This window comes from Camelus bactrianus, chromosome 13 (genome assembly GCF_048773025.1).
Source record: "Camelus bactrianus isolate YW-2024 breed Bactrian camel chromosome 13, ASM4877302v1, whole genome shotgun sequence".
Classification (NCBI taxonomy): Eukaryota; Metazoa; Chordata; class Mammalia; order Artiodactyla; family Camelidae; genus Camelus; species Camelus bactrianus.
In genome coordinates this window covers 41,394,356-41,414,962 of record NC_133551.1, presented here as the reverse complement: position 1 = coordinate 41,414,962, position 20,607 = coordinate 41,394,356, and the positions used below count along the sequence as shown (strand labels likewise).

General features: G+C 46.6%; 1 protein-coding gene across 5 annotated transcripts; it reads right to left on the bottom strand.

Annotated features, from left to right (window-relative positions):
* Window positions 1-358: 358 nt before the first annotated feature.
* Window positions 359-20,261, bottom strand: ECHDC2 (enoyl-CoA hydratase domain containing 2). 5 transcript variants are annotated; one of them, XM_074376476.1, is made up of 10 exons: window positions 19,991-20,261; window positions 13,555-13,622; window positions 13,397-13,484; window positions 9,010-9,096; window positions 8,094-8,186; window positions 6,490-6,549; window positions 6,088-6,275; window positions 2,896-2,946; window positions 1,432-1,479; window positions 359-592 (listed from the first exon to the last, which is right to left on the bottom strand). In XM_074376476.1, the coding sequence occupies exons 1-10, from the start codon at window positions 20,121-20,123 to the stop codon at window positions 515-517; spliced, it is 894 nt and encodes a 297-aa protein (XP_074232577.1). In that variant the 5' UTR covers window positions 20,124-20,261; the 3' UTR covers window positions 359-514. The 5 variants fall into 5 exon arrangements, with proteins under 5 accessions (XP_074232577.1, XP_074232574.1, XP_045370251.1 ...); XM_074376473.1 differs by having other exon boundaries at window positions 6,490-6,546; window positions 19,991-20,238; XM_045514295.2 differs by lacking the exon at window positions 19,991-20,261 and adding an exon at window positions 16,372-16,434.
* Between the last annotated feature and the right edge of the window lie 346 nt (window positions 20,262-20,607).

Sequence of the window (20,607 nt, the reverse complement as noted above, 5' to 3'; positions counted from 1 at the left end):
TCATAGATGCACAAGCTGAGGCACATAGTGAGTAACTGGCAGAGAGCTGGGATCTGCAGTCTGATTCCTGATGCCTGTTCAACCACTACCAGGGTTTCCTTATTATCTCTGTTGTACAGAGGAAGAAACGAGGGTTTCTTACAACCTCTTGCCATCTCTGGTGAGCACCTAATGACTGAGATGCAGAGGTCAGGCTTGAGTGCCAGCAATACAAAGGCCCGGAGGATTTTTTTTACCCTTAGTTTATCATTCTAGTAGGGAGAGAAAGGTATTCTCCTAAGCAAACCCGATCCCAGTGATTATGTAGCCTGGGTGAAGAATAATGAAGGTAGTAGTAGGTGGCATGGTCAGCACTTTAGTACCAGGTACTATGCCACTCATTTTATATCCATCATCCTTGTGAGGAGACTTAAGCCCAGAGAGGTGAAATGATGAGGGCTGCTGCACTGCAGATTTTCTTTCAGAATCCTGCCCTGTAAGGTGCGCATTTCCCGTGCTTAACGTTAAACAGAAGTCACTCGCCAACAAATCTGGGGGGTCGCTTCTCCCTGAAAGCTGCCATGCCTTCCAGCCGATCCCGGGTGGGGATGTTCTGAAACAACATACAGAGTATTAGTTTGTGGGGAGCAGGACTAGAGGCCAATAAAGACTTGATCAAGCTTGTTCAGCCCATGACAAGGCCATCATCCAAATCTTCCTACTGTCTCTGGACTCTGGTGTTGGGCCATGCAAAGGTATGGGCCTTGGTGGCTCCTTGGTCTCCTATGCAAGGCGGGCTGCCTCTCTAGCATGAGGCCTGTCATATTAGCCTCTATTTGCACACAGCTTGCATGCCTCCAGAGAGCTCAGTCTCCTGCAGCAGTCTGAAATGAGGCTGTTCAGTAGAGACGAAATATTAGGCTTTGCAGTAAGAAATCTGGCTTTGAATCCTGGTGTGTAGCTAGTTCACACTAGGTCCTTCAAGTCCAGGACCCCCTATTTCAGAGTATTTTCAGTACTTTGTTAACCTGGAGATTAGTATTTTTGAGTCACCCAGGAGTAGGGGCTAAACGGGTCAGCCCCAGGTTTACTGCCCTACCACCAAATGCACACAGCCTATAGGCTATATAACCAATGCCTTGGCATCCCACTTGAGCCTGGTTTTAATAGCACCCACTGGTACAGAGACCACAGAAGCTACTATTCTTCTGTCAAGTACCTCGGTGATTCTCTGGGTACCAAAGTGGGGCAGGATGTACCACCATTAGATGGCTGAGGAAACAGTCCCAGAGAGGCAGTGTGTTCCCCAGGGCTCACCCCAGGCTAAGTGTGAGAAGGGAGTGGGATGGAGTCTAACTCTGGGTTGGAAGGAACCTACCAAATTGATCATGTAGTACAGAAGGCCCCCAGCCTCTGCTTACAGGCATGGATGGACTGGCAGTGGCCACGTACCTGGGCATAGCATATCCCTTCAATGGCCATCCCTGATGCGATGTCCACCTGCGAGAAAGAAGTGATACGTGGATCAGTCTGACCTTGTCCACCTCCATCTGCACTGGGAGCCAACCTGCCCTGCTCCCTACACCACTCCACTGTTTCATGGATTCTTCTAGCTAAGAATTACTGAGGCTTACTGTATGCCTGCCTGTATGAACAGAGATGAATATGATAGGAATTCCCTCCCTTGAGAGGGCGCACCATTCATAACAGTGGTAGATCAGTGCTGGGATGAATGGGGGCTGGGGGAATAATGGAGGATTGCACACACAGCCTCTAGAGCTGAGGAGGGTGTGTGTGCACTGTGCGTGCACAGCCAGTCTTCCTTATTTCCTCACCATGCCTCCTGTCACCCCTATTAGTGAAATCTACAGGCCTTCTGTGCCCTTAGGACTAAGGCCCTGGGCCTTTATGACTTGGCCCCCGTCAACTTCCCAGCCTCTACTGCCTGGTGCTTGCTATTACTACCACTTACAAGCACTATTCTATGAAAACTCATTTACTTTTCACAACAAGGGTTATTACCCCTACTGTACATCTGAGAAAGCTGAGGCACAGAAAGGTGAAGCCATTTGTCTAAGGGCACAGTAGTAGATGGAAAAGCAGGTCTTTGAACCGAGACAGTCCAGCACCAGAGCCCGCATCCCTAACCTCCATGCTGTGTTGTCTCACCCCTTCCTCGCATGCATTTGAGTTGCTTATCAATAACCTGTGTTTTTACTCACACTTTTCCACTTTTCTGGAATTCTCATCCCTCCCAAGGCTCAACTCTAGAAAACATTCTTTAGCCCAGCACTATCATAACATAGCTACTAACCACTGGACAGCACATCTCTAACCTCTCCAGGGTGTCTGCTTAGCACCCTTAACCTTTTGTTAGTGATTTGATGTCTGTGTCTGCCCCACTCCCCACCTTGGGGCCAGTGACCATACCTGATTCATTTCTGTGTCCTGAGTTAAGGTGTAGTTTCAGTGTGTGCTGAATGAATTGAAGAGTTAGTTGATGTCGGGGGATAGCTTAGCTGCAGCCAAGGAACCACCCTGTGCCCTGTCCATGAGGTCACATTACTGACCACCAACACAAACCCGAGAATGTGCACTGGGAGCCATACAGACCTGGGTTCTTGAAACTCACTTGCTCTGTGACCCTGGATAAGTCATTTACCATTTCTGAACCTCAGTTTCCTCTCCAAGGGAGAGAGATGAGGATAAAATGTAATTTGGAATATCACCTGGCCAAACCTCATTTTGTAGATGGGTAAAAGTAAGGCACAAAGAGAGGTCAGACTTGAAGCCTGCTAGAAGAGTTCAGTTCCTGAGCTCTTTCCAGCTGTGCTGTCCATCTGTGTGCCATGAAAGCACACCTCCCAGCCACCCCACTGACTTTAGTGGACCCAAGTTAACCCAGAACCCTCTCACCTCCATTCCTCGGTCAATGGCTACTTTGCCCAGCCGCACAGCAATGGGGGCCTAGGGAAAAGAAAAGTCTTGGTTGAGGAGGGGATCAATGCTCATAGTTAGGCACGTAGCTCCACAGTGGGGAAAGAGGTTTAGGTTGAGTTCTAGCTGTTTTACTGACACTTATGTTTTGTTAGTGTTAGTACCTACTACTTCCCAGTTGATGTTCATTTTCTATAATGAAAGAAGCCTAACTGATCCTTGACCTTCCCAATCCTGACCATCCTGACCATCTAGGCATCTTGTCATTTAATCCATCCATCCAACATGTATAACACTCCATTTTCCAAATGCTCTCCCACCCAGGGTTGTCTAATGGTCTAATGGTGCTACCCACCCTTCCAGGATGGTGCCATGTTTAACTGAGGCTCAGGGTGGTGAAGCACTTGACCACATTTGTCCAGTGAGTCAGTGGTAAGGCTTGGATCTGATTCCCAGTCACCTTTCCCTCTGCTGCCCCCTTCCTCTACCCCTCATTTCAGCAAATTCAGGCCTCTGCTACAAGCAAGTTTTACCCCAGGAGCGTGAAGACGGGTCAAGATTAGGAACTTGGGCTTTGGAGTCTGACAGGCTTGGGTTGAAATCCCCAGGGGGCATTTTGCAGGGCCACTGGGAAGGAAGAGCATCAGAGTGGCTGTTTGTAAGAAAGACTGTCAGAAAAAGAATGATTTTTAAAGTCTGTTAGCATAGAAGCCATAAAATGAAAGAGCTAGCTACATAAAAATGAAGAACTTCAGACTGGGAAAAATACCACAAATAAAAGATAAAAGTCAACAACTGAGAAAATACATTCATGATACTTATGATAGAAGAATTTCCTTATATACACACAAACACAGACATATAGATATAGATATGTAGTTGACCCTTGAACAACCTGGGGGGTTAGGGGCACCAACCATCCACGCAGTAGAAAATCTGCATATAACTTTACAGCCGGCCCTCTCTATACATGATTGTGCATCTGTGAATTCAGCTGACCTCGGATCATGTAGTACTGTAGTATGTATTTAGTGGAAAAAAATCCATGTGTAAGTGAACTCACACAGTTCAAACCTGTGTTGTTCAAGAGTCCACTGTGAGTGTGTGTGTGTGTGTGTATGGATTATTAGAAATACCGATAATTTCATGTTGTTTGGAAATGAGAAGAGTGACCCACATTTTGGCCACAGAATGTTCCATTCCTTTGATGTGCAAGTGGAAAACACAGCCAAATCCATATTCAAAGAATAATGTATATTTACTATTTAGGCGGAAAATCTCAGTGTTAAGTTGTGGACCTTGTATTTATTGACAGTCTTCTGAGCTCTAATCTCAAACCATTTGACTCCCTAGTCTTGGTGGCTTGTCCACTAGAGGGCAGCCTCTACCACACCATCCCTGGCACTCACTCCATCCAGGAACCCTCACATCCTTGGCACCTAGTAACTTAGCTGGAAGTTGCAGATTTGTTTTTCAGGTTGCATCAGAATGACCCAGCATTTGGATTAGTGATTGTAATAATAGTTTTTGGTATGATGGTGTTTTGGTATACAAAGCTGCTTTGAAATAGAATACCATTATTTCAGCATATTAAAAAATCTGGAGCCTGAATCATCTTGAGATCAAGCTCAAAGACCCAGTTATTTAGTTTATGCAAAAAGTCAAGCCCTTTGGTCTGTGAGTCTTGCTAGATAAGCCCCCTCTGTGGAAGTATAATCAACCACTACCCTGAGTCACTCAGTTTTATATTAGTTCAGAGACTTTCTGACCAAGTATAACAGAAACCTGACAGCATTAAAATTGTCCAGATGACAGAATCAGACTCTCCATTTATATGTGATGAAACTAAAAAAGAAGAAATGAAGACAAAACAAATGCTTTCTTTTAAACCAAACTCACTATCAGTTTTTTAAAGTTATAGTCCCTGCCCTCAAAGAAGACCTCAGAGTTACAAAAAAAGACAGGATTATTTAAGGGACACAATTTTTTTCCAAAATAAAATACTTCTTTAAGTTTTTTTCATGATTAATTCAAATACTTTTATCTGTTAATATTAAAATGATGTATAGTTAACATTTTATAGGCTTATATTTTAACTTTGTAACATCTTTGTAATTTTTTAATTTGAAATTCATTAGTTTGTTTTTTAAAAATTTGTACATGTTCTGCACTCCTTAGAATAAAACACATTTTTATACTGTAGTCTGCATTATGCAAAATAAATGCCAAAATACTAGTTACCGACTTTCTGGTGATACAGTCACTTTCTTTGATCTTGAGCAGTCACTCAGCCTTTTTGGGTCTGTTATATCACAAATACAGTGGGAATAATCAACTCAACTGGATTGTTCTAATAATTGAGACACTATTAAAATACCTAGAATTCTGTCTGATGGGTGGGAGGTGCTCCACATGGGCCAAGTCATTATTATAAATTAGTAAAACCTAGTTCTGTTTCAGTTCCTTCCATATCGTTGTGGAAACTTCAGACCTCCCTTAGAGCAGTGAGAAGCCAGTGGAACCTCTCATGTACTTGGAAATTACACTTAGGCAGGACCTAAACCCACTCCCTGGTCTCTAAACCTTTTGGGAGCCTATGCTTTTAGGCTATTTGAGGATTTTAAAAAAGTAATGGGTCTTAACACATGTCCTACATCAAGTATTTCAAAAATTTTTCTGCCATGTGGTATGGTCAGAGAGATGGGCTGGTAGTTCTTTGTCTGCTTTAGAATCTTGCTTTTTCAGTTTGGGGGACTTTTAAATGCAGTACTGTCCAGTGCAGTCGCCAGTAGCCACATGTGGCTATTAGCATGTGAAATGTAGGAAGTGTAATTGAGAAACTAAATCTTTAACTTAAATAACCACATGTAGTTAGTGGCTGCCTTAGTGGATGGCACAGGTAGAGAGCATTTACATCATGTCAAGAAGTTGGTTTATGGTGCTCTTCTGAGGATTTTCAAGCCCATTTGATTCCAGTCCCTCAGAACTATTCAATTTTCATTTTAACTTAAAATTTGATTTATTTACTGGATGGCTGAATGCATGCAAAAACTCCAAAGAGGGTTAATAAGTCTGGATAAATGGATCTTGTGCAGCCCCAGAGACACCCTGGCCTCCCCACGTGTGAGTCCCCCATGGCACAGGCCCTCCTGTGCTGTGCTGCTGCCACACCTGGGGCAGGATCTCCTGGGCCAGTGCTCGCGCCCGGTGGTAGGCAGCGTTGCCCTCCTCATTCTGGGCCACGGCGTGGTTCACCAGCCCCAGGGCCTGGGCCTGCATCCCGCTCAGTCTTCGGCCTGTGAAGATGAGCTCCTTCGCCAGGGCCACCCCCAGGCATCGAGGCAGCCTCTGAGTCCCTCCTGCCAGGATGGAGTAGGGGTGGTGAAACTGCATGGGAAGTGGGAACCCAGAGAAGGCCTAGCCTGGGATTCAGCCAAGACCTCCCAGAGGAGCAGACTGAGTTAGAATGGCAGGGCAGAGCCGGAACACGGCAAAAAAAAGCAGGGAATTTGCTGGATAGAGTGGAATTGAACAGATAAGAGGAGAAAGATGGGTGTGGTGGGTTGAGGTTACCTGCTCCTGGGAGGAGCCCTCGGGTGGTCTCAATCAGCCCCATGACAGCCGAGGAAGCTGCTTAAACAGAACAGAATGAAGCCCCCACCCTGTCTTCCAGTGCCAATCCCCAAAGAGAAGAGACACCCCTCTGTGGGCTCTGCTTACCCTTCCAGCCAACCGCTTCCCTCACGGTGTGCCACAGCCAGACTCCTCCAGGCTCTACCTTTGGAAGAGCCCTACCTAGCCTGGCAGTCAGGAGACCCAGGCCCTCATTCTGCCTCCCTCACTGGAGGTGTACATCACCAGGCAAGTCTCTTTCCCTTTCTGAGCCTCAGAGGTGGGAAAAAGATGATTACCCTACTTCTGCCTGCTTCAGAGAGCTGCCAAGGATCACATGAGGTAAGGTCTTTGGAACAAGGAAGGGGTTCCTAGAAGGTGCCCAGCACCTATTTGTGAGTTAATGGATTCTCTGCACAAGACAGAGAATCCATTAACTCACAGGTCTGGCCTCAAGTGTCAATGACTCCTGCTTCCACCAGTTATTCCTCCTAGCTTTTTGTTGGCCTGAAATTTCCCTGTGTTCTAGTCCACATTCTTCTGAATTCACTCAGCACAGGCCAACTGGACCATGCCTTGTGCATGGGAGGGAAGGGTTTTCTGTGCACTCTCCTATCCACCAAACCCTGCAGGACATGGGCAGGTGAGAAGCAGAGTAGGGGTTATGACCTGACCTGGTATTTTGATGCCTTCTCTTTGATATGCATCATGTAGCTCTCTCTATGCCTGGAGTTAAACATTTTTTAAAAATGTTCTTCCTGGGTGGCAGGAGCAAGCAGTGAAGGGAAGCAGGTAGCCCCATGATGGCACTCAGACTTTTTCCGATTGCCTCCGAGAAGGACACACTCAACCAAGTCACTAAGGTTAAAATAAAGGTTAAAAATTGATCATCATCATCTCCCTTGACTCTTCAAAGCTCGATTTCTCTCAACAAGTAACACAAACCTTGGCAGTGCCAGTGAACCAGAGGGCAATGCTCCTGCCCAGGGATGTTTCTGATTAACTGGGCTGGTGACAGATTATCTCCATGGCTCACCTTTGTTCAAAACATGACTGATAAACAGACTTAAAAGGTTAAATAATTTATCTTTGCCCTCAGCCTTTCCTCTCTGCTCTTTTTGCTGTCATGTCAGCAGCTCCTCTGGCCTTGGCAGGAGCTTTCCTGAGTAGAGGGCAGCTGGCCCTGGGAAGTGATGGGTACCGCTGTAGTCAGGGGCTGGGCCAGGAGGGGAACTAGCTTCTACCTGAACTGGAGCCAAGGTTTATAGAAGGCAGGGCTATGACTCAGCTCTTTCACAGCCCTAGAGCCTGGTCTGCCCACATGACCAGGCAGAGCTCCTTGTTTGGGAGCCCAAAGTAAGCAGACCTGAACCCCACTGACTTCTGGGTCAGCCTGCATCTCCAACTTGGTTCTGTAGATGAGTTAAGATGTGGGTTGGGATTACTCTCTGGGCTTTGGAATGGGAACTTGGTCAGTAGGTGGAAAGCCAAGAGAACCCCAGAAGTAGCCTGTTTCACTCACTCTTCCCTCCCCACCTTACCCCACCTCTCCCTCTGCCCCATACCTGCCACTCGGAGATCACAGGCCAGGGCAAGTTCCAGGCCTCCACCTAAGGCAAATCCATCCATTGCTGCGATGGTGGGCGCAGGGAAAGCCGCTGTGGGGGTGAAGAAGGGCTCAGCCTGTGAGGCCCTGGCAGGACCAGGACAGGGACTCGGGATGGGAGGGGCTAGCTGGTTAGGACAGAGGGCCTCACTGGTCCCAGGTTTGGGGACCTTACTTGGTACCTCAGCCAGGTTACCTTAGAAGTGGGATCAGCTGAGGAGCGGCAGTGGGGAGATGGGCTGGATGATCCCTACTCAGGCCCACTCTCCTTCTCGCCTCCCTGAGATCAGCCTTTTTGCTCTCCCTTCTCATTCTGTGTGCCAAGCCCTGTGCTGGGTGCTGGGAACACAGAATTGAATCACACATGGGGAGGCAGACCTATCACTCCACTGACCCAGGGCGATCAGTGCTCTGACAAAAGAAGCTTGGAGGATGGGTCAGGGACAGCTTCGTGGAGGAGGAGGTACTGGTGGTCTTATAAAATGAATAAAAAGCTAAGATGGCCAAGGAGAGGTATTCCAGGCAAAAGAAACAGCAATTGCCAAAGCCTAAAAGCATGCTTGGTGAAACTTGACTCCTTTAGAATAGCCAGACTTACACCTGGAGGGCACAGGGGTTAAGAGTGGGAACTAGCAGGGCACAGGCTGAGGGGCCAGGGTTCCCTCCAGAAGGAATGCCCTCTGAACCCTCTTGGCACCCTCTTCATAGAATTCCCTGTCATCCTTGCTCCCCTCCGCCCCTCTAAGGTCATCTGTCTCTTCACAGAGCTCACAACAGAAACTATTTTCTCATCAGAGTAGAAGATGGTGGGTGGGGTAGGGCTGGGATCAGCAGGACCCCCTGAATGCCCTCCCCCCCCATTCCAGGACCCTCACCAATCTCATTCATCAGGCCTCGGAGCCGCTGGACAAAGACCCCCACCTCCGCGTTACTCATCTGCTCCCGCTCCTTCAGGTCTGCACCTGCAGATGGTGAGGGGTTGGTGACAGCACTTGGGAAATGACCTGTTACTGAATCCCAGGCTGTCAAAGGATCCAGCAAAGGAAACTGGAAGAGAAGCAGTCAGAGAAGGAGAAACACAAGGAAAACATGGTCAAGGAAGCCAGGGAGGGAAAGGATGGGGGCAGTCAAAAAAGAGGTGAGACAACAACAACAAAAAGATAAACTGGACTTAATCAAAATTAAAAACTTCCAAGCATCAAAGGACACTAATCAAGAGAGTGAAAAGACAACCCATGAAATGGAAGAAAATATTGGCAAATCACATATCTAGTAAAAGATTGATATCTATGATATATAAAGATCTCCTACAACTAAAACAAACCAACAAACAAAACCTACAAAGGACAAAGGACTCGAATAGACATTTCTCCAAAGCAGGTAAGCCAGTAAGCACATGAAAAGAGCCCAACATCATTAGTCACTGGAGAAATGCAAATAAAAACCACAGTGAGATACCCCTTCACACCCATTAGGATGGCTATTAATAAACAACAAATACAAAAAACAAGTGTTGGCATGGATACGGAGAACCCCAGTGCATTGCTAGTGGGAATGTAAAATGAAGCAGCTGCTGTGAGAAACACTGATTGTTCCTCAAAAAGTTAAATTTAGGATTATTATATGGTCCAGCAATTCTACTCCTAAGTGTATACCCCAAAGAACTGAAAGCAAGGACTCAAACAGATACTTGCACACTAATGTTCACAGCAGAATCATTCACAATAGCCCAAAGGTGGAAACAACCCAGGTCCATCAACAGATGGATGAATAAACAAAATGTGGGCTACACATACAATGGAATATTATTCATTTTTAAAAACGAAGGAAATTCTGCTGTATGTTACAACATGGATGAACATGAAGGACATTATGCTAAGTGAAGTAAACCAGACACAAAAGGACAAATGTATGACTCCACTTGAATGAAGTACCTAGAATATGTAAATTAATAAAGAAAGAAAGTAGAATAGAGGTTACCAGGGGTTGGGGGAATGGGGAGGAATTGCTTAACAGGTATAGAGTTTGTTTGGAATGATAAAAATTTTCTGGAAATGGACAGTGGTAATTGTTGAATAACATTGTAAAACCCAAAAACTTTTGGTCAATTAATCTGACAAAGGAGGCAAGAACATACAATGGAGTAAAGACAGTCTCTTCAGCAGATGATGTTGGGAAAACTGAATAGCTGCATGTAAATCATTGAAATACACCATACACAAAAATAAACTAAAAATTGCTTAAAGACTTAAACATAAGACAAGACACTATAAACCTCTTAGAAGAAAACATAGGCAAAACATTATCTGACATAAATCTCAGCAATGTTCTCCTAGGGCAGTCTACCCAGGCAATAGAAATAAAAGCAAAAACAAACAAATGGGACTTAATTAAACTTACAAGCTTTTGCACAGCAAAAGAAACCATAAGCAAAACAAAACACAACCTACGGAATGGGAGAAAATATGTGCGAAAGATGAGACTGACAAGGGCTTTATTTCCAGAATATAAAGACAGCTCATACAACTTAATAAAAAAAAAAAGAAACCCAATCCAAAAATGGGCAGAAGACTTAAACAAGCAGTTTGCCAATGAAGACATACAAATGGCCAATAGTCACATGAAAAAATGCTTAATATCATTAATTATCAGAGAAATGCAAATCAAAACTACAATGAGGTATCGCCTCACACCAGTCAGAATGGCTGTCATTCAAAAGTCCACAAACAAATGCTGGAGAGGCTGTGGAGAAAAGGGAACCCTCCTACACTGGTGGGTGGAAATGTAGTTTGGTGTAGCCCTTATGGAAAACAGTATGGAGATTACTCAAAAGACTAAAAATAGACTTACCATATGATCCAGCATCCCACTCCTGGTTATATATCCAGAGGGAATGCTAATTCAAAAAGATACATGCACCCTAATGTTCATAGCAGCACTATATACAATAGCCAAGACATGGAAACAACCTAAATGTCCACTGACATGACTGGATAAAGAAGTTGTGGTATATTTATACAACGGAATACTTCTCAGCCGTAAAAAAAAAATAATGCCATTTGCAGCAACATGGATGGACCTAGAGATCGTCATTCTAAGTGAAGTAAGCCAGAAAGAGAAAAATATATATCAGTCATATGTGGAATCTAAAAAAAGACAAATGAACTTATTCACAAGACTCAGACATAGAAAACAAACTTATGGTTGGGGGGGAGGGGTGGGAAGGGATAAATTGGGAATTTGAGATTTGCAGATTTAGTATAGGTAAAATAAACAACAAATTCATACTGTATAGCACAGGAAACTATATTCAATATGTTGTTACTTTTGGTGAAAAGAATATGAAAACAATATATGTATGTTGATGTATGACTGAAGCATTATGCTGTACACCAGAAATTGACACAACATTGTAAACTTGTGGGAGCACACTCATATAAGTAGGGCTGCAATGCAGAAAACTGCTGCTCTTTGCCTTGCTTATCTTAGATGTAGGTTGGTAGCTGCAGGGCTGCTTCTGCTTCTTGGAAAACCATTACCTTTAGCCCTTGCTGAAAACAGCAGGACATTCTTCGCTAATCTAGTTAGATTTTGAACTTTGTGGAGTCCTTGTGCCTGGTTTTCATTATCGATTGTATACTCCCTAAACATTGTAAACTTTTCCCTAAATGTATAGATTGACTAATGTTTCTGTTTTTCACGAAACTGCTGACCTGCATACCTGCATGTACACCATGCCCCTTGCACATTCCTATGACGTGTTTTACCTTCATCCTTTGTTTGACTATTCTCAATAAATACGAGCGTTTCGGAGGGTCTGAGGGAGTTGGTCTCCGGCTCCCTCTCACTCTCTTGACTTGATAAAGTCTCGAGTAATTCATTCTTCCGTGGTGGGTCTTTGCTGGACAAAGCCCACAAAACTGACTATATTTCAATAAAAATATATACGTATCTCCAAAAAACAAAACCTTGTTAAGTGTACTTAATGCCACTGAATTTTACACTTCAAACTGGTTAAAATGTAAATTTTGTAATGTATATATTTACCACAATTAAAAAATATATAAAATAAAAATTTGTTGTTTATTTTTTTCCAGTTCGAGAAATAATTGACATATGTCATGGTATAATTGATTATTTTTTACAAGAAGGGGTCGGTGGGGTCCAAGGAGGCTGAGAGGTCAAGTGAGACGAGCACTGAGAAGTGAGTTCAGGACATGGAGGCACGGAGGTGGGCATGCACCCTGGTGAGAGTAGTGACAGTGAAGGGGTCATAAAAGGCCAGATGGCAGGGGCCTGAGGCCGGATAGAGGGGTGGATATAGTCTCTGCAAGTCCTAGACTATATGAAAGGCAGCTGGGAAGATCCTCAGAAGTCTTTGATTTGTTCCAACCCCTCAGTGTCAGATGGGGAAACTGAGGCCCAGAGAGGGACAGGGATAAGCCTAGGATTCCAGAGCAAGTGGGGCAGATCCAGACCTGCACCCTCTACTTCCCCGCCCTTAGTTAGGATAGTGAAGAGGGGTTAACAGTGGGCATGAAGCGACCATGATAGAAGAGGTCAGACAGAGATGGAGCCAAAGGGAGAGGCCAGGGTAGGATGAGGGCCTCTGCCAGGGCAGGGGGTCAGGCAGACTGGTGTGCATACTTATTCTGCCACAGCAGACCCCAAGCTGGTCCCCACAGCTGAGACCTAGGGATGGAGCCACGCCTCCCTAAAACCTAAGAATCATGGTCCTCCCATCTTAATCCCTCCACAGCCTCTTCCTGCCTCCCCAGGGCCACCTCCCCAGTCACCCCAGAGTCATTTCTTTTCTTTGAAACAAAGTTCATGGTGCTTGCCCTGTTGTGAGGACCAAATGGAGCAGGAACTTTGAAGAGCTTTGCTGACATGGACTGAGATCTTGTAGGTGGGCAAATGGGCAGAGAGTCCCATCTTGGGCACAGACCTTGTAAATGTCTTTGGACTCAGTTTCCTCATTTCCTCAATGAAGGGTCAGAACAGAGTGTGGTGTAGCTCAAAGAACAAACATTTGGGGGGCAGAGAGGCCAAGTTCAAACTGAAATCTTACTAGCTGTATAACCCTAGGGAAGGAATTTTTACCTCTGACTCTCTGAGTGCACATCTATAAAATGGGAATAATGAGTCCTCTGCTAGAGGTGACCTAAGCACCAGCCCCTCCCCACCCCCACCATGCCCTGCATTCTGGTGGGAGCTCAGCGGAGCCCTGGGGTGGCAGTGAGGGTCAGGGAGGGAACCCACCTGCACAGAACACACCCTTCACTCCGCTTCTGAAGATCAGGACACGCACTTGCCGGTCCTCCCGCAGCTGGGCCAGAGCTTCCAGCAGCTGCAGAGGAGACCTCGTCAGAATCCTCCCAGCCCAGCCCCAGCCCACCCTGGGGCCCGCCCTTCCTCACCTCGCTGACAAAGACGTGCCCCAGGGCATTGCGGGCTCTCGGTCTGTTCATCAGAATCTCAGTAATCCCTGCAGGGGACAGGGCAGCCTTGGGTGAGCCAGCTGGCCTGCTCACTCCTGGGCTGGGGCCTGGGATCTGGGCAGCCTCTACCCTTGATGAGCAGTGTAACTTGGGGCAAGTCACACACACCCAGGCCTCAGTTTTCCTGACCATAAAATGGGGAGAACAGCCCTTGCCCTTTCTGCATCACAGAAGTGGAAGGACTTGTGACCCTTGGAGCAACAATGGGGAGACAGACAAGAAAGACTGCCACAGTGGTTCTGGCCTGTTTCTGCCATTGTGACACGCACATGCACATGCACACATACTCCTTCAATTTCATGTAACTCTCCACATTATTGTTTTCTCCATAGTCAGATTTCTTCCTCTCAAGTTGAATGAGTTATAAGACCACCACCCAGAAACCCCTTCATGTGCTCTGATACAATCGTTGCTCTGCCCTCCCCCGAAAAGTAACAACTCTCCTGACTTACAGTGATCATTTCAATGCATTACTTTACAATTTTATCACTCAAATGTGAATTTCTAGACATTACAGTTCAGACTTGCTAATTTAAAAAAAAATTTTTTTAAGACAAATCAAAATTTTCTTTTAAATTATATCTTAAAAATGTGTTAAAGTCCTCAGGTTCTGCCTTTAGCCCTGTCTTTCCCTCAAAAGTTATTTATTAAGGAATGTGGGGCATTTGACCTGTAGGGTTTCCTGCAGCATGAAATTTACTGATTGCACACTCATGGTGCAAGTCAGCAGGCTCCTATGTCACAGGAATTTAGTTACTAATCCAGAGGCTTGAACATGCTAACATTCTGTCCTCTTTGGCAAGAGACTAATCTCTGCCCTAGTGTGTGATGTTCTTTCACCAACAACAGCCAAGCTTCTTGAAAGGGTTTCTTGTACTCAGTCACTTTCTTGCCTTCCACTCACTTACAAGTACATTATAATATGAGGTCATGAGTAAGGTGAGTGTATAAAGTACTAATGGATTACAGATGGCAGCTCACAGATGGAAGCATGTGAGCAAAGTGAGGATAGCAAGTGTTGTTATTTGAAGAGTGAGGCCTGGTGGGAAAAAAATTCTATAGGTAAGGGACTACCCAATTTTTTTAATGTTGAAGTTCCTAAAAGGTCAGTCCAGGAGCCCTTTATTCAGTTGTTTGCACAATTATGTATTTAACACACGCTGGCCTTTGTACTAGACACTGATTTCAGAGACCAGGACAGACCCAGTCCCTGTCCTCTTAAATCCTACAGTCTGAAACGGGAGACAGACATTCAACAAATAATTACTATTTGTGATGAGAACATAGGGAAAAACAGGACAAGGAAGTGGGACATAGAGAGTGGACAGAGGGGACCCCTAGTGTGGAAGGTCAGCAGTGACTTCTGGAGGAGGAAGTGACCATTAAGCTGAGAGCTGAGGAGTGAACAGGAGTCAGCAAGGCAAAAGTGTGTGTGTGTGTGTTTTTAGGGAGGAGAAGCCCATCCAGACAGGGAGAGTGGCAGGGATGAGGGCCCTGAGGGTCATAGAGCAGGGTACTGCAGGGTTTGAGCTGGGCCTGAGAACTAAACCAAGATAAAACAGATTAACTGGAGAAAAGCACACACACTTATGTAAGTTTTAAATGACATAAGAGCCCTTATAAGGAAATGAAGACCTCTAGAAATGGTGGAACCTACATGCTTTTATAGTAGGCTGAACAAAGAGCAGTAATTGTGGAAAAGTAAACTATGGTGGGGGGAGGGGGGCGCTAATGGAAGGTAAGAACTATTTTAACAAGAGATGTTTGTCCACAGTTGTCTGTTGTACAGAATTCTCTTGGCTTTGACTCTCTGTCAAAGAATGTTTCTTTTCTTCAGGTTCAGGGAGAGCATCTTTCACACAGGAGTTTTTATCTCCTGTTTTCAGGCAGAAATGGAGCGATTAGGAGGCCCTTCTTGCATCTGCTGTTTTTTCAAGTGCCTTGAGCTCAAAAAATTCCTTATACCAATGTGGCATATTGTTGGGAGGGGGGACATATTCTGCCACCTTTCAGTAGCTTCCAGAATGGAGGGGTTCAGAGCAAAGGGAGAGAAGACTGAGGTGAGGCAGGAGAGTGAGGAGGGCCGGCGCTTGCTCGTCCGCCCCTTCTCCTTCTTCCACGCCTCCCGTGGGCTTGCCTCCCGTACACCAGGGCTGTGCTGCACACCTGGCCAGCTCTCCTCTGAGCTGCAAGCCTGAACACCCAACTCCACTTGACACCTCAACCAACAAGTCCAAAAATGATCGACCCTCCTCCTGCTCCCTTGGTGAGTGAATGACATAGCAGACCTGTTGCCTCCCTGTTCCTCGCCCTTGAAGTCTACTCAGTCTCCGAGACCTGTCAATTCAATAGACCTCTCAGCTCACATCCCTCCTTGCAGCCACTAACCTGTGTGGGCTCCTTCCTCGGTTACTGGCCCTCTGCTCTGAGTCTTACCTCCCCTGGCCCCTCCACAGTCATTCCCTCATTTGGATCAGAGTCATCTTTCTAACTCAAATCTGACCACATCCTTCCCATTCCCTCTTCATTAAAACTAAGCCCATTTCCTTAATTCCACTCAAAAGACCCTCTACAACCTGGCCGTTGCACCCCACTCTGGCCTTAACTCACTCCCCACAAATGTGGGCCAGGTACGGTGAAGAGAGACCAGCTCTGAGCAGGGGCTCAAATACTTTTATGCCTTCTTGGCCATTTCCCCTCTTGTAAAGTATCAGGATGGACTAGAGGAGTGCTTACCAATTTTATTATTTTTTCGCAGGGTACTCAGCTGTGTCGGTGGAACAAGCAGGATTTCTGATGATGGCCATTTCAGTGAATTGATCTGAGACACCAAGAAGGGCCAATGAAAGTTTCAGGGCTCTTAAGGGACAGAGTTTCCAGCCACAGTTAGAGAACTGCAGTCCAGGACAGAGAACTGTAACATTCAGGCAATCTGGGCTTCCTTAGCCTCCCCAGAAACCTTCAAAGAGCTCTCTGAGCCCTGCAGTTTCCACCGAGGAACTCAGATGTCCCCAAAAGTCCTCTCCAGCTCTTCTCCAGACGAGAAAATGCTGCAACTTTGGGGAAATGAAACTGTGCTGGATACAGAGAAACCATATCAGAGGGGTTGAGGAAAACAGTCTAAGTCCAAGGTTATTGTGGTGGACGGACCTTAGTGTGGCCCCCGTATCTGTTCACATTCTGAACAGTCACCTTCCCTTGAATGTGAGCAGGACCTGTGAATTGCTACTAACCAAGAGAATACACCTGAGGTCATAAAATGTCAATTCTAAGATTAGGTCCAATTACTTGGCAAAGGTGATAAGATATTACTTCTCTGATTAGGCTGTGATGTATAGAAGACTCTGTGTTGCTAGCGTACACTAGAGAAACTGGTGGACCTATGGAGGTCATGTGGCAAGGAACTGTGGACAGGCTCTAGGAGTTAAGAGTGGCCCCCGGCCAACAGCAAGAAAACAAGACTTTAGTCCAGCAGCCACAGGAGGTGAATTCTGTCACAACGTGAGGAGCTTGGAAGCAGCTCTCTCCCCAGCCAAGCCTGATGAGACCATAGCCCTGGCCAAGTCCTGGCTTACAGCCTGCTAAAACCCTGAAGCAGAGAACCCCACTAAGTTGTGCCTGCACTTCTGACTTACAGAAACCATGAGATAATAAGCGTGTGCTATTTTAAGCAACAAAATTTGTGGTATTATGTTATGTGGCAATAGAAAACTAATACAGCCATGATGTCCTGGGATTGACAGAAACTTTCCTCTCTCCTCTTCGCTTTCCTATTCTGTCTTTCCTTTTTCTCTGGCTGACTCTCCCATATTTCATCTTTATCTCCCTCTTTCAGAATGCAAATATGCTGCTTGGCTCAAGTCACAGCGCAGGCATATACCAGCTCCAGGGATGTGGGCCAGTTACTTTACCCTCTGACCTTCACTTTTCTGATCTGTAAATAGAAATACTAAAAAGGCTGTAATGAGGATTTAAAGAGATAATACCCATCAGTGCTTAACCAGAGTTTGCGGGTACTGTGAGCAGGGAAAATGCGCAGAAGCTGGGGAAAGTCTAGGACCCAATATGAAGTATGAACTCTAAGCTGGGAGCCCTGAGGAGCCAGACAGGGGGTCTTTGGCTGGACCCTAGCAGTGAAGATGGGTCTGCACTGCACCCTCTCCACTCTTACCAGCCTCACCATGCTGATGATTTGATTTCCTTAGCAGCTGACCTAGGATCACATCTGTCTGGGTGGCCTGGATCACAAGATGATGTGGGTGGGAGCCAACAGAAACCACTGGAAGCTAGTATAAAGACCAGTTGGTTTAACAACCCCTTACTGAGGCCCAAGAAAGAAGAGAATTTGCTAAAGTTAGCAGTTGGACCCAGCTAGCAATCCTCACTGTCAAAGAGCTAATAACCAATGAGGGAGACAAGCTCACACACAAGGAAAGTAAAGGGATGGTGGGGGGGCGGGGGTGGTAATTCCAGAAGGAGCTACATAGGTAGAGAGGAAAGGAGAGGACCCAAGTCAGGGGCATAGTTACAACCAAACACAGAGGTGGGACAGCTTCAAATGCACACATGGGTTAGAAGAGCTAAGATGGAAAGGGCAGTGAACTTTGTGGTGGTCAACTTTGAACGTCCAGCTAAGGAGCTGGAGTAGAGCCATAAAGAGGACGGAAGTGTGATTAACAAACCAGTCCTATTATCCAGGACAGCAGGTAAAATGTGACAATGGTCTGGTGCCATCAGCCCAAGTAGAAGGCAGAATCTGTGGCTTCTAATGGGGGTGGTGGGGTGGTTCTCCCGTGTGTGAGCCTCCTTGTGCCTCCCCTGCTCCTTCTTCTTGGTTCCCGCAATGACTTTCTTTACCTTCTATATGCCCTCTGGTAGGGGCAGAGGCTTAATCTCCTGATGTTTCTTATTTCTGGATAAAAAGTTTCCCTATTTACAAGTGAGTCCTAAGGTCTAGCACCTGTGATAATTTTTAACTAGTGTACAAGTCTGTGTTTTGAGTCACTGGGTCACCAGAAGGGTTACTGATGACCTAATAGTTGAGAACACAGGTTTTGAAACCAGACCTGGTTCAAATTGCTTAACCTCCCTGTGCCTCTGTTTCTTAATCTGTAAGGTGAGGTGAGTAATTTTAACTACTTGAAGGCAAGCGCCGTTGTCAGTTTGGCAGCTCAACATGAGAGTAAGGGGTATTCTCTAACACCAGCAACCCCACATGCCCAAAGAATTCTCACCAAGTGATGCAGTGGGACGCTGGTAGCCCCTATATGTCCATCAAAAGTGGGGGGGGGGTACACCCAAGGGAGTAATATGCAACAACAAGGAGCAAGGAACTACATTTATATGCGAAGCAGCTCTTCAAAACTCAGTATCAAGTAAAGAAAAAAGAAGAAATAGGAGATGTCTAGTACAATGCCTCCTGTGTAAATTAAAGCTCGGATATAAACAATGCTATATCAAATGCACGGAGGGGAAGAGGGCTTGGAATTGGGAGAAAGACAAGAGAAGGGCTTTGCTCTGATGGTAACGCCCAGGGGACTGCGGAGAGTAACGCCACTGAATGCACTTAAAGTAAAAAACAAAAACAAACCCCCAAACCCCCAAACTAAACCAAACAAAAAACCAACCAAACAAAACCCAACACAAAGCTCAACCAATCGAGGTTCTGTCAGTGACCCGCGCGAACTTTCCCTTGAGTCTACAGGGCTCAAAAGCCCGCCAGCAGCTGCAGGGCCAGCGCGCAGAGACTCGCCCTCCTGTCGCCGCCCCTCCTCTGCCCTCCCCTCTCTCCCATTGCCCCTCTTCCCACACCTACCCTCCACCCTACACTGTGGCCCTGCACAGTGAGCCAAGCTAGATTGGCTCCGCAGCCTCCCTCCCCCAGGAGACTTGCCAGGACCTTTGGCCCAGGAGAGAAATAAGGCCTTTGAACGCTTTTCTGTGTATGGGGCGGGGGAGGGGGAGGGGCAGGAGAGAGTGTCGGTGCCTAGTCCTAGCCCTGAGCGAATCCCATCTCTTTCCTCACAGCCCCAGGCTACCAGATAGGACACTGTGGGGACTGATACTGAGTCTCACCACAACTAGGGTCGGGGCGGTCAGTAACGTGGCCACTTACCTCCGGCCTTAGGGAGACTTGTGGAGCCTAGACCGGGATGCAGGCGCTTTGGGGTCAAATCCTCAAACGCACTGGGCTACCCGCCTTCCCCTTCAGGTTTCAGTTTTCCCGCGTGCAGTGGGCACGCTGGCCGTGGGTCGGGCCCGGCAGCAGTGAGCGCCAGGCTCCCGGCTTGCCCTCGGCCCGCCCAAGCTCTCTTCCCAGCCGCCTCCCGGGCGCTCCGCAGGACAGCGCGCTTACCTTGTTCTGGACCCTCCAGAGGGCACACTTGGATCTCGCGGCCCGCGGCCGCCGGCTCCGAGGCACAGCCGCGGGCCCCCAGGGGCCTCCAGGAGCGCAGAAGGCGCAGGGCGCAGGTCAGGGCGCGCAGCATCGGGGCGCAGTCTGGGAAGGTGCCGCTCGGCCTCTCGGCTACCTCCTCTGCCCCTGAAACTGTCAGCTCGGCCCCAGGCGTTCGCAAACTGCTCCTCCTATGGGCCGAGGGCCGGACACCGCTCTCAGCACATTTTGGAGAACGGAAGACCTGAGTAGTAGAAAGCCCAGCTACGCCGTGTGATTTTGGGCAAGACTGCCAACCTCTCTAAGCCCCAGTGTTTTAATCTGCAGAGCGCGCATAGTAAAGTGACTGCTGTCAAAGATATAGAAAGCCGGACACTAATCAAAATAGTGAGAACAGATTTTAATCGGTAATATACTATTGCAAAAGGGAAATGTCTGGCGTGAACCGAATCAAGTTCTGTTTGTTACAGAGGTGACTTTTTTAAAAAATTGAAGTATAGTTGATTTGCAATGCTGTATTTATTTTTTGTGTACAGCACAGTGATTCAGTTTTATAAAGGGAGAATGAAGGAATAGGG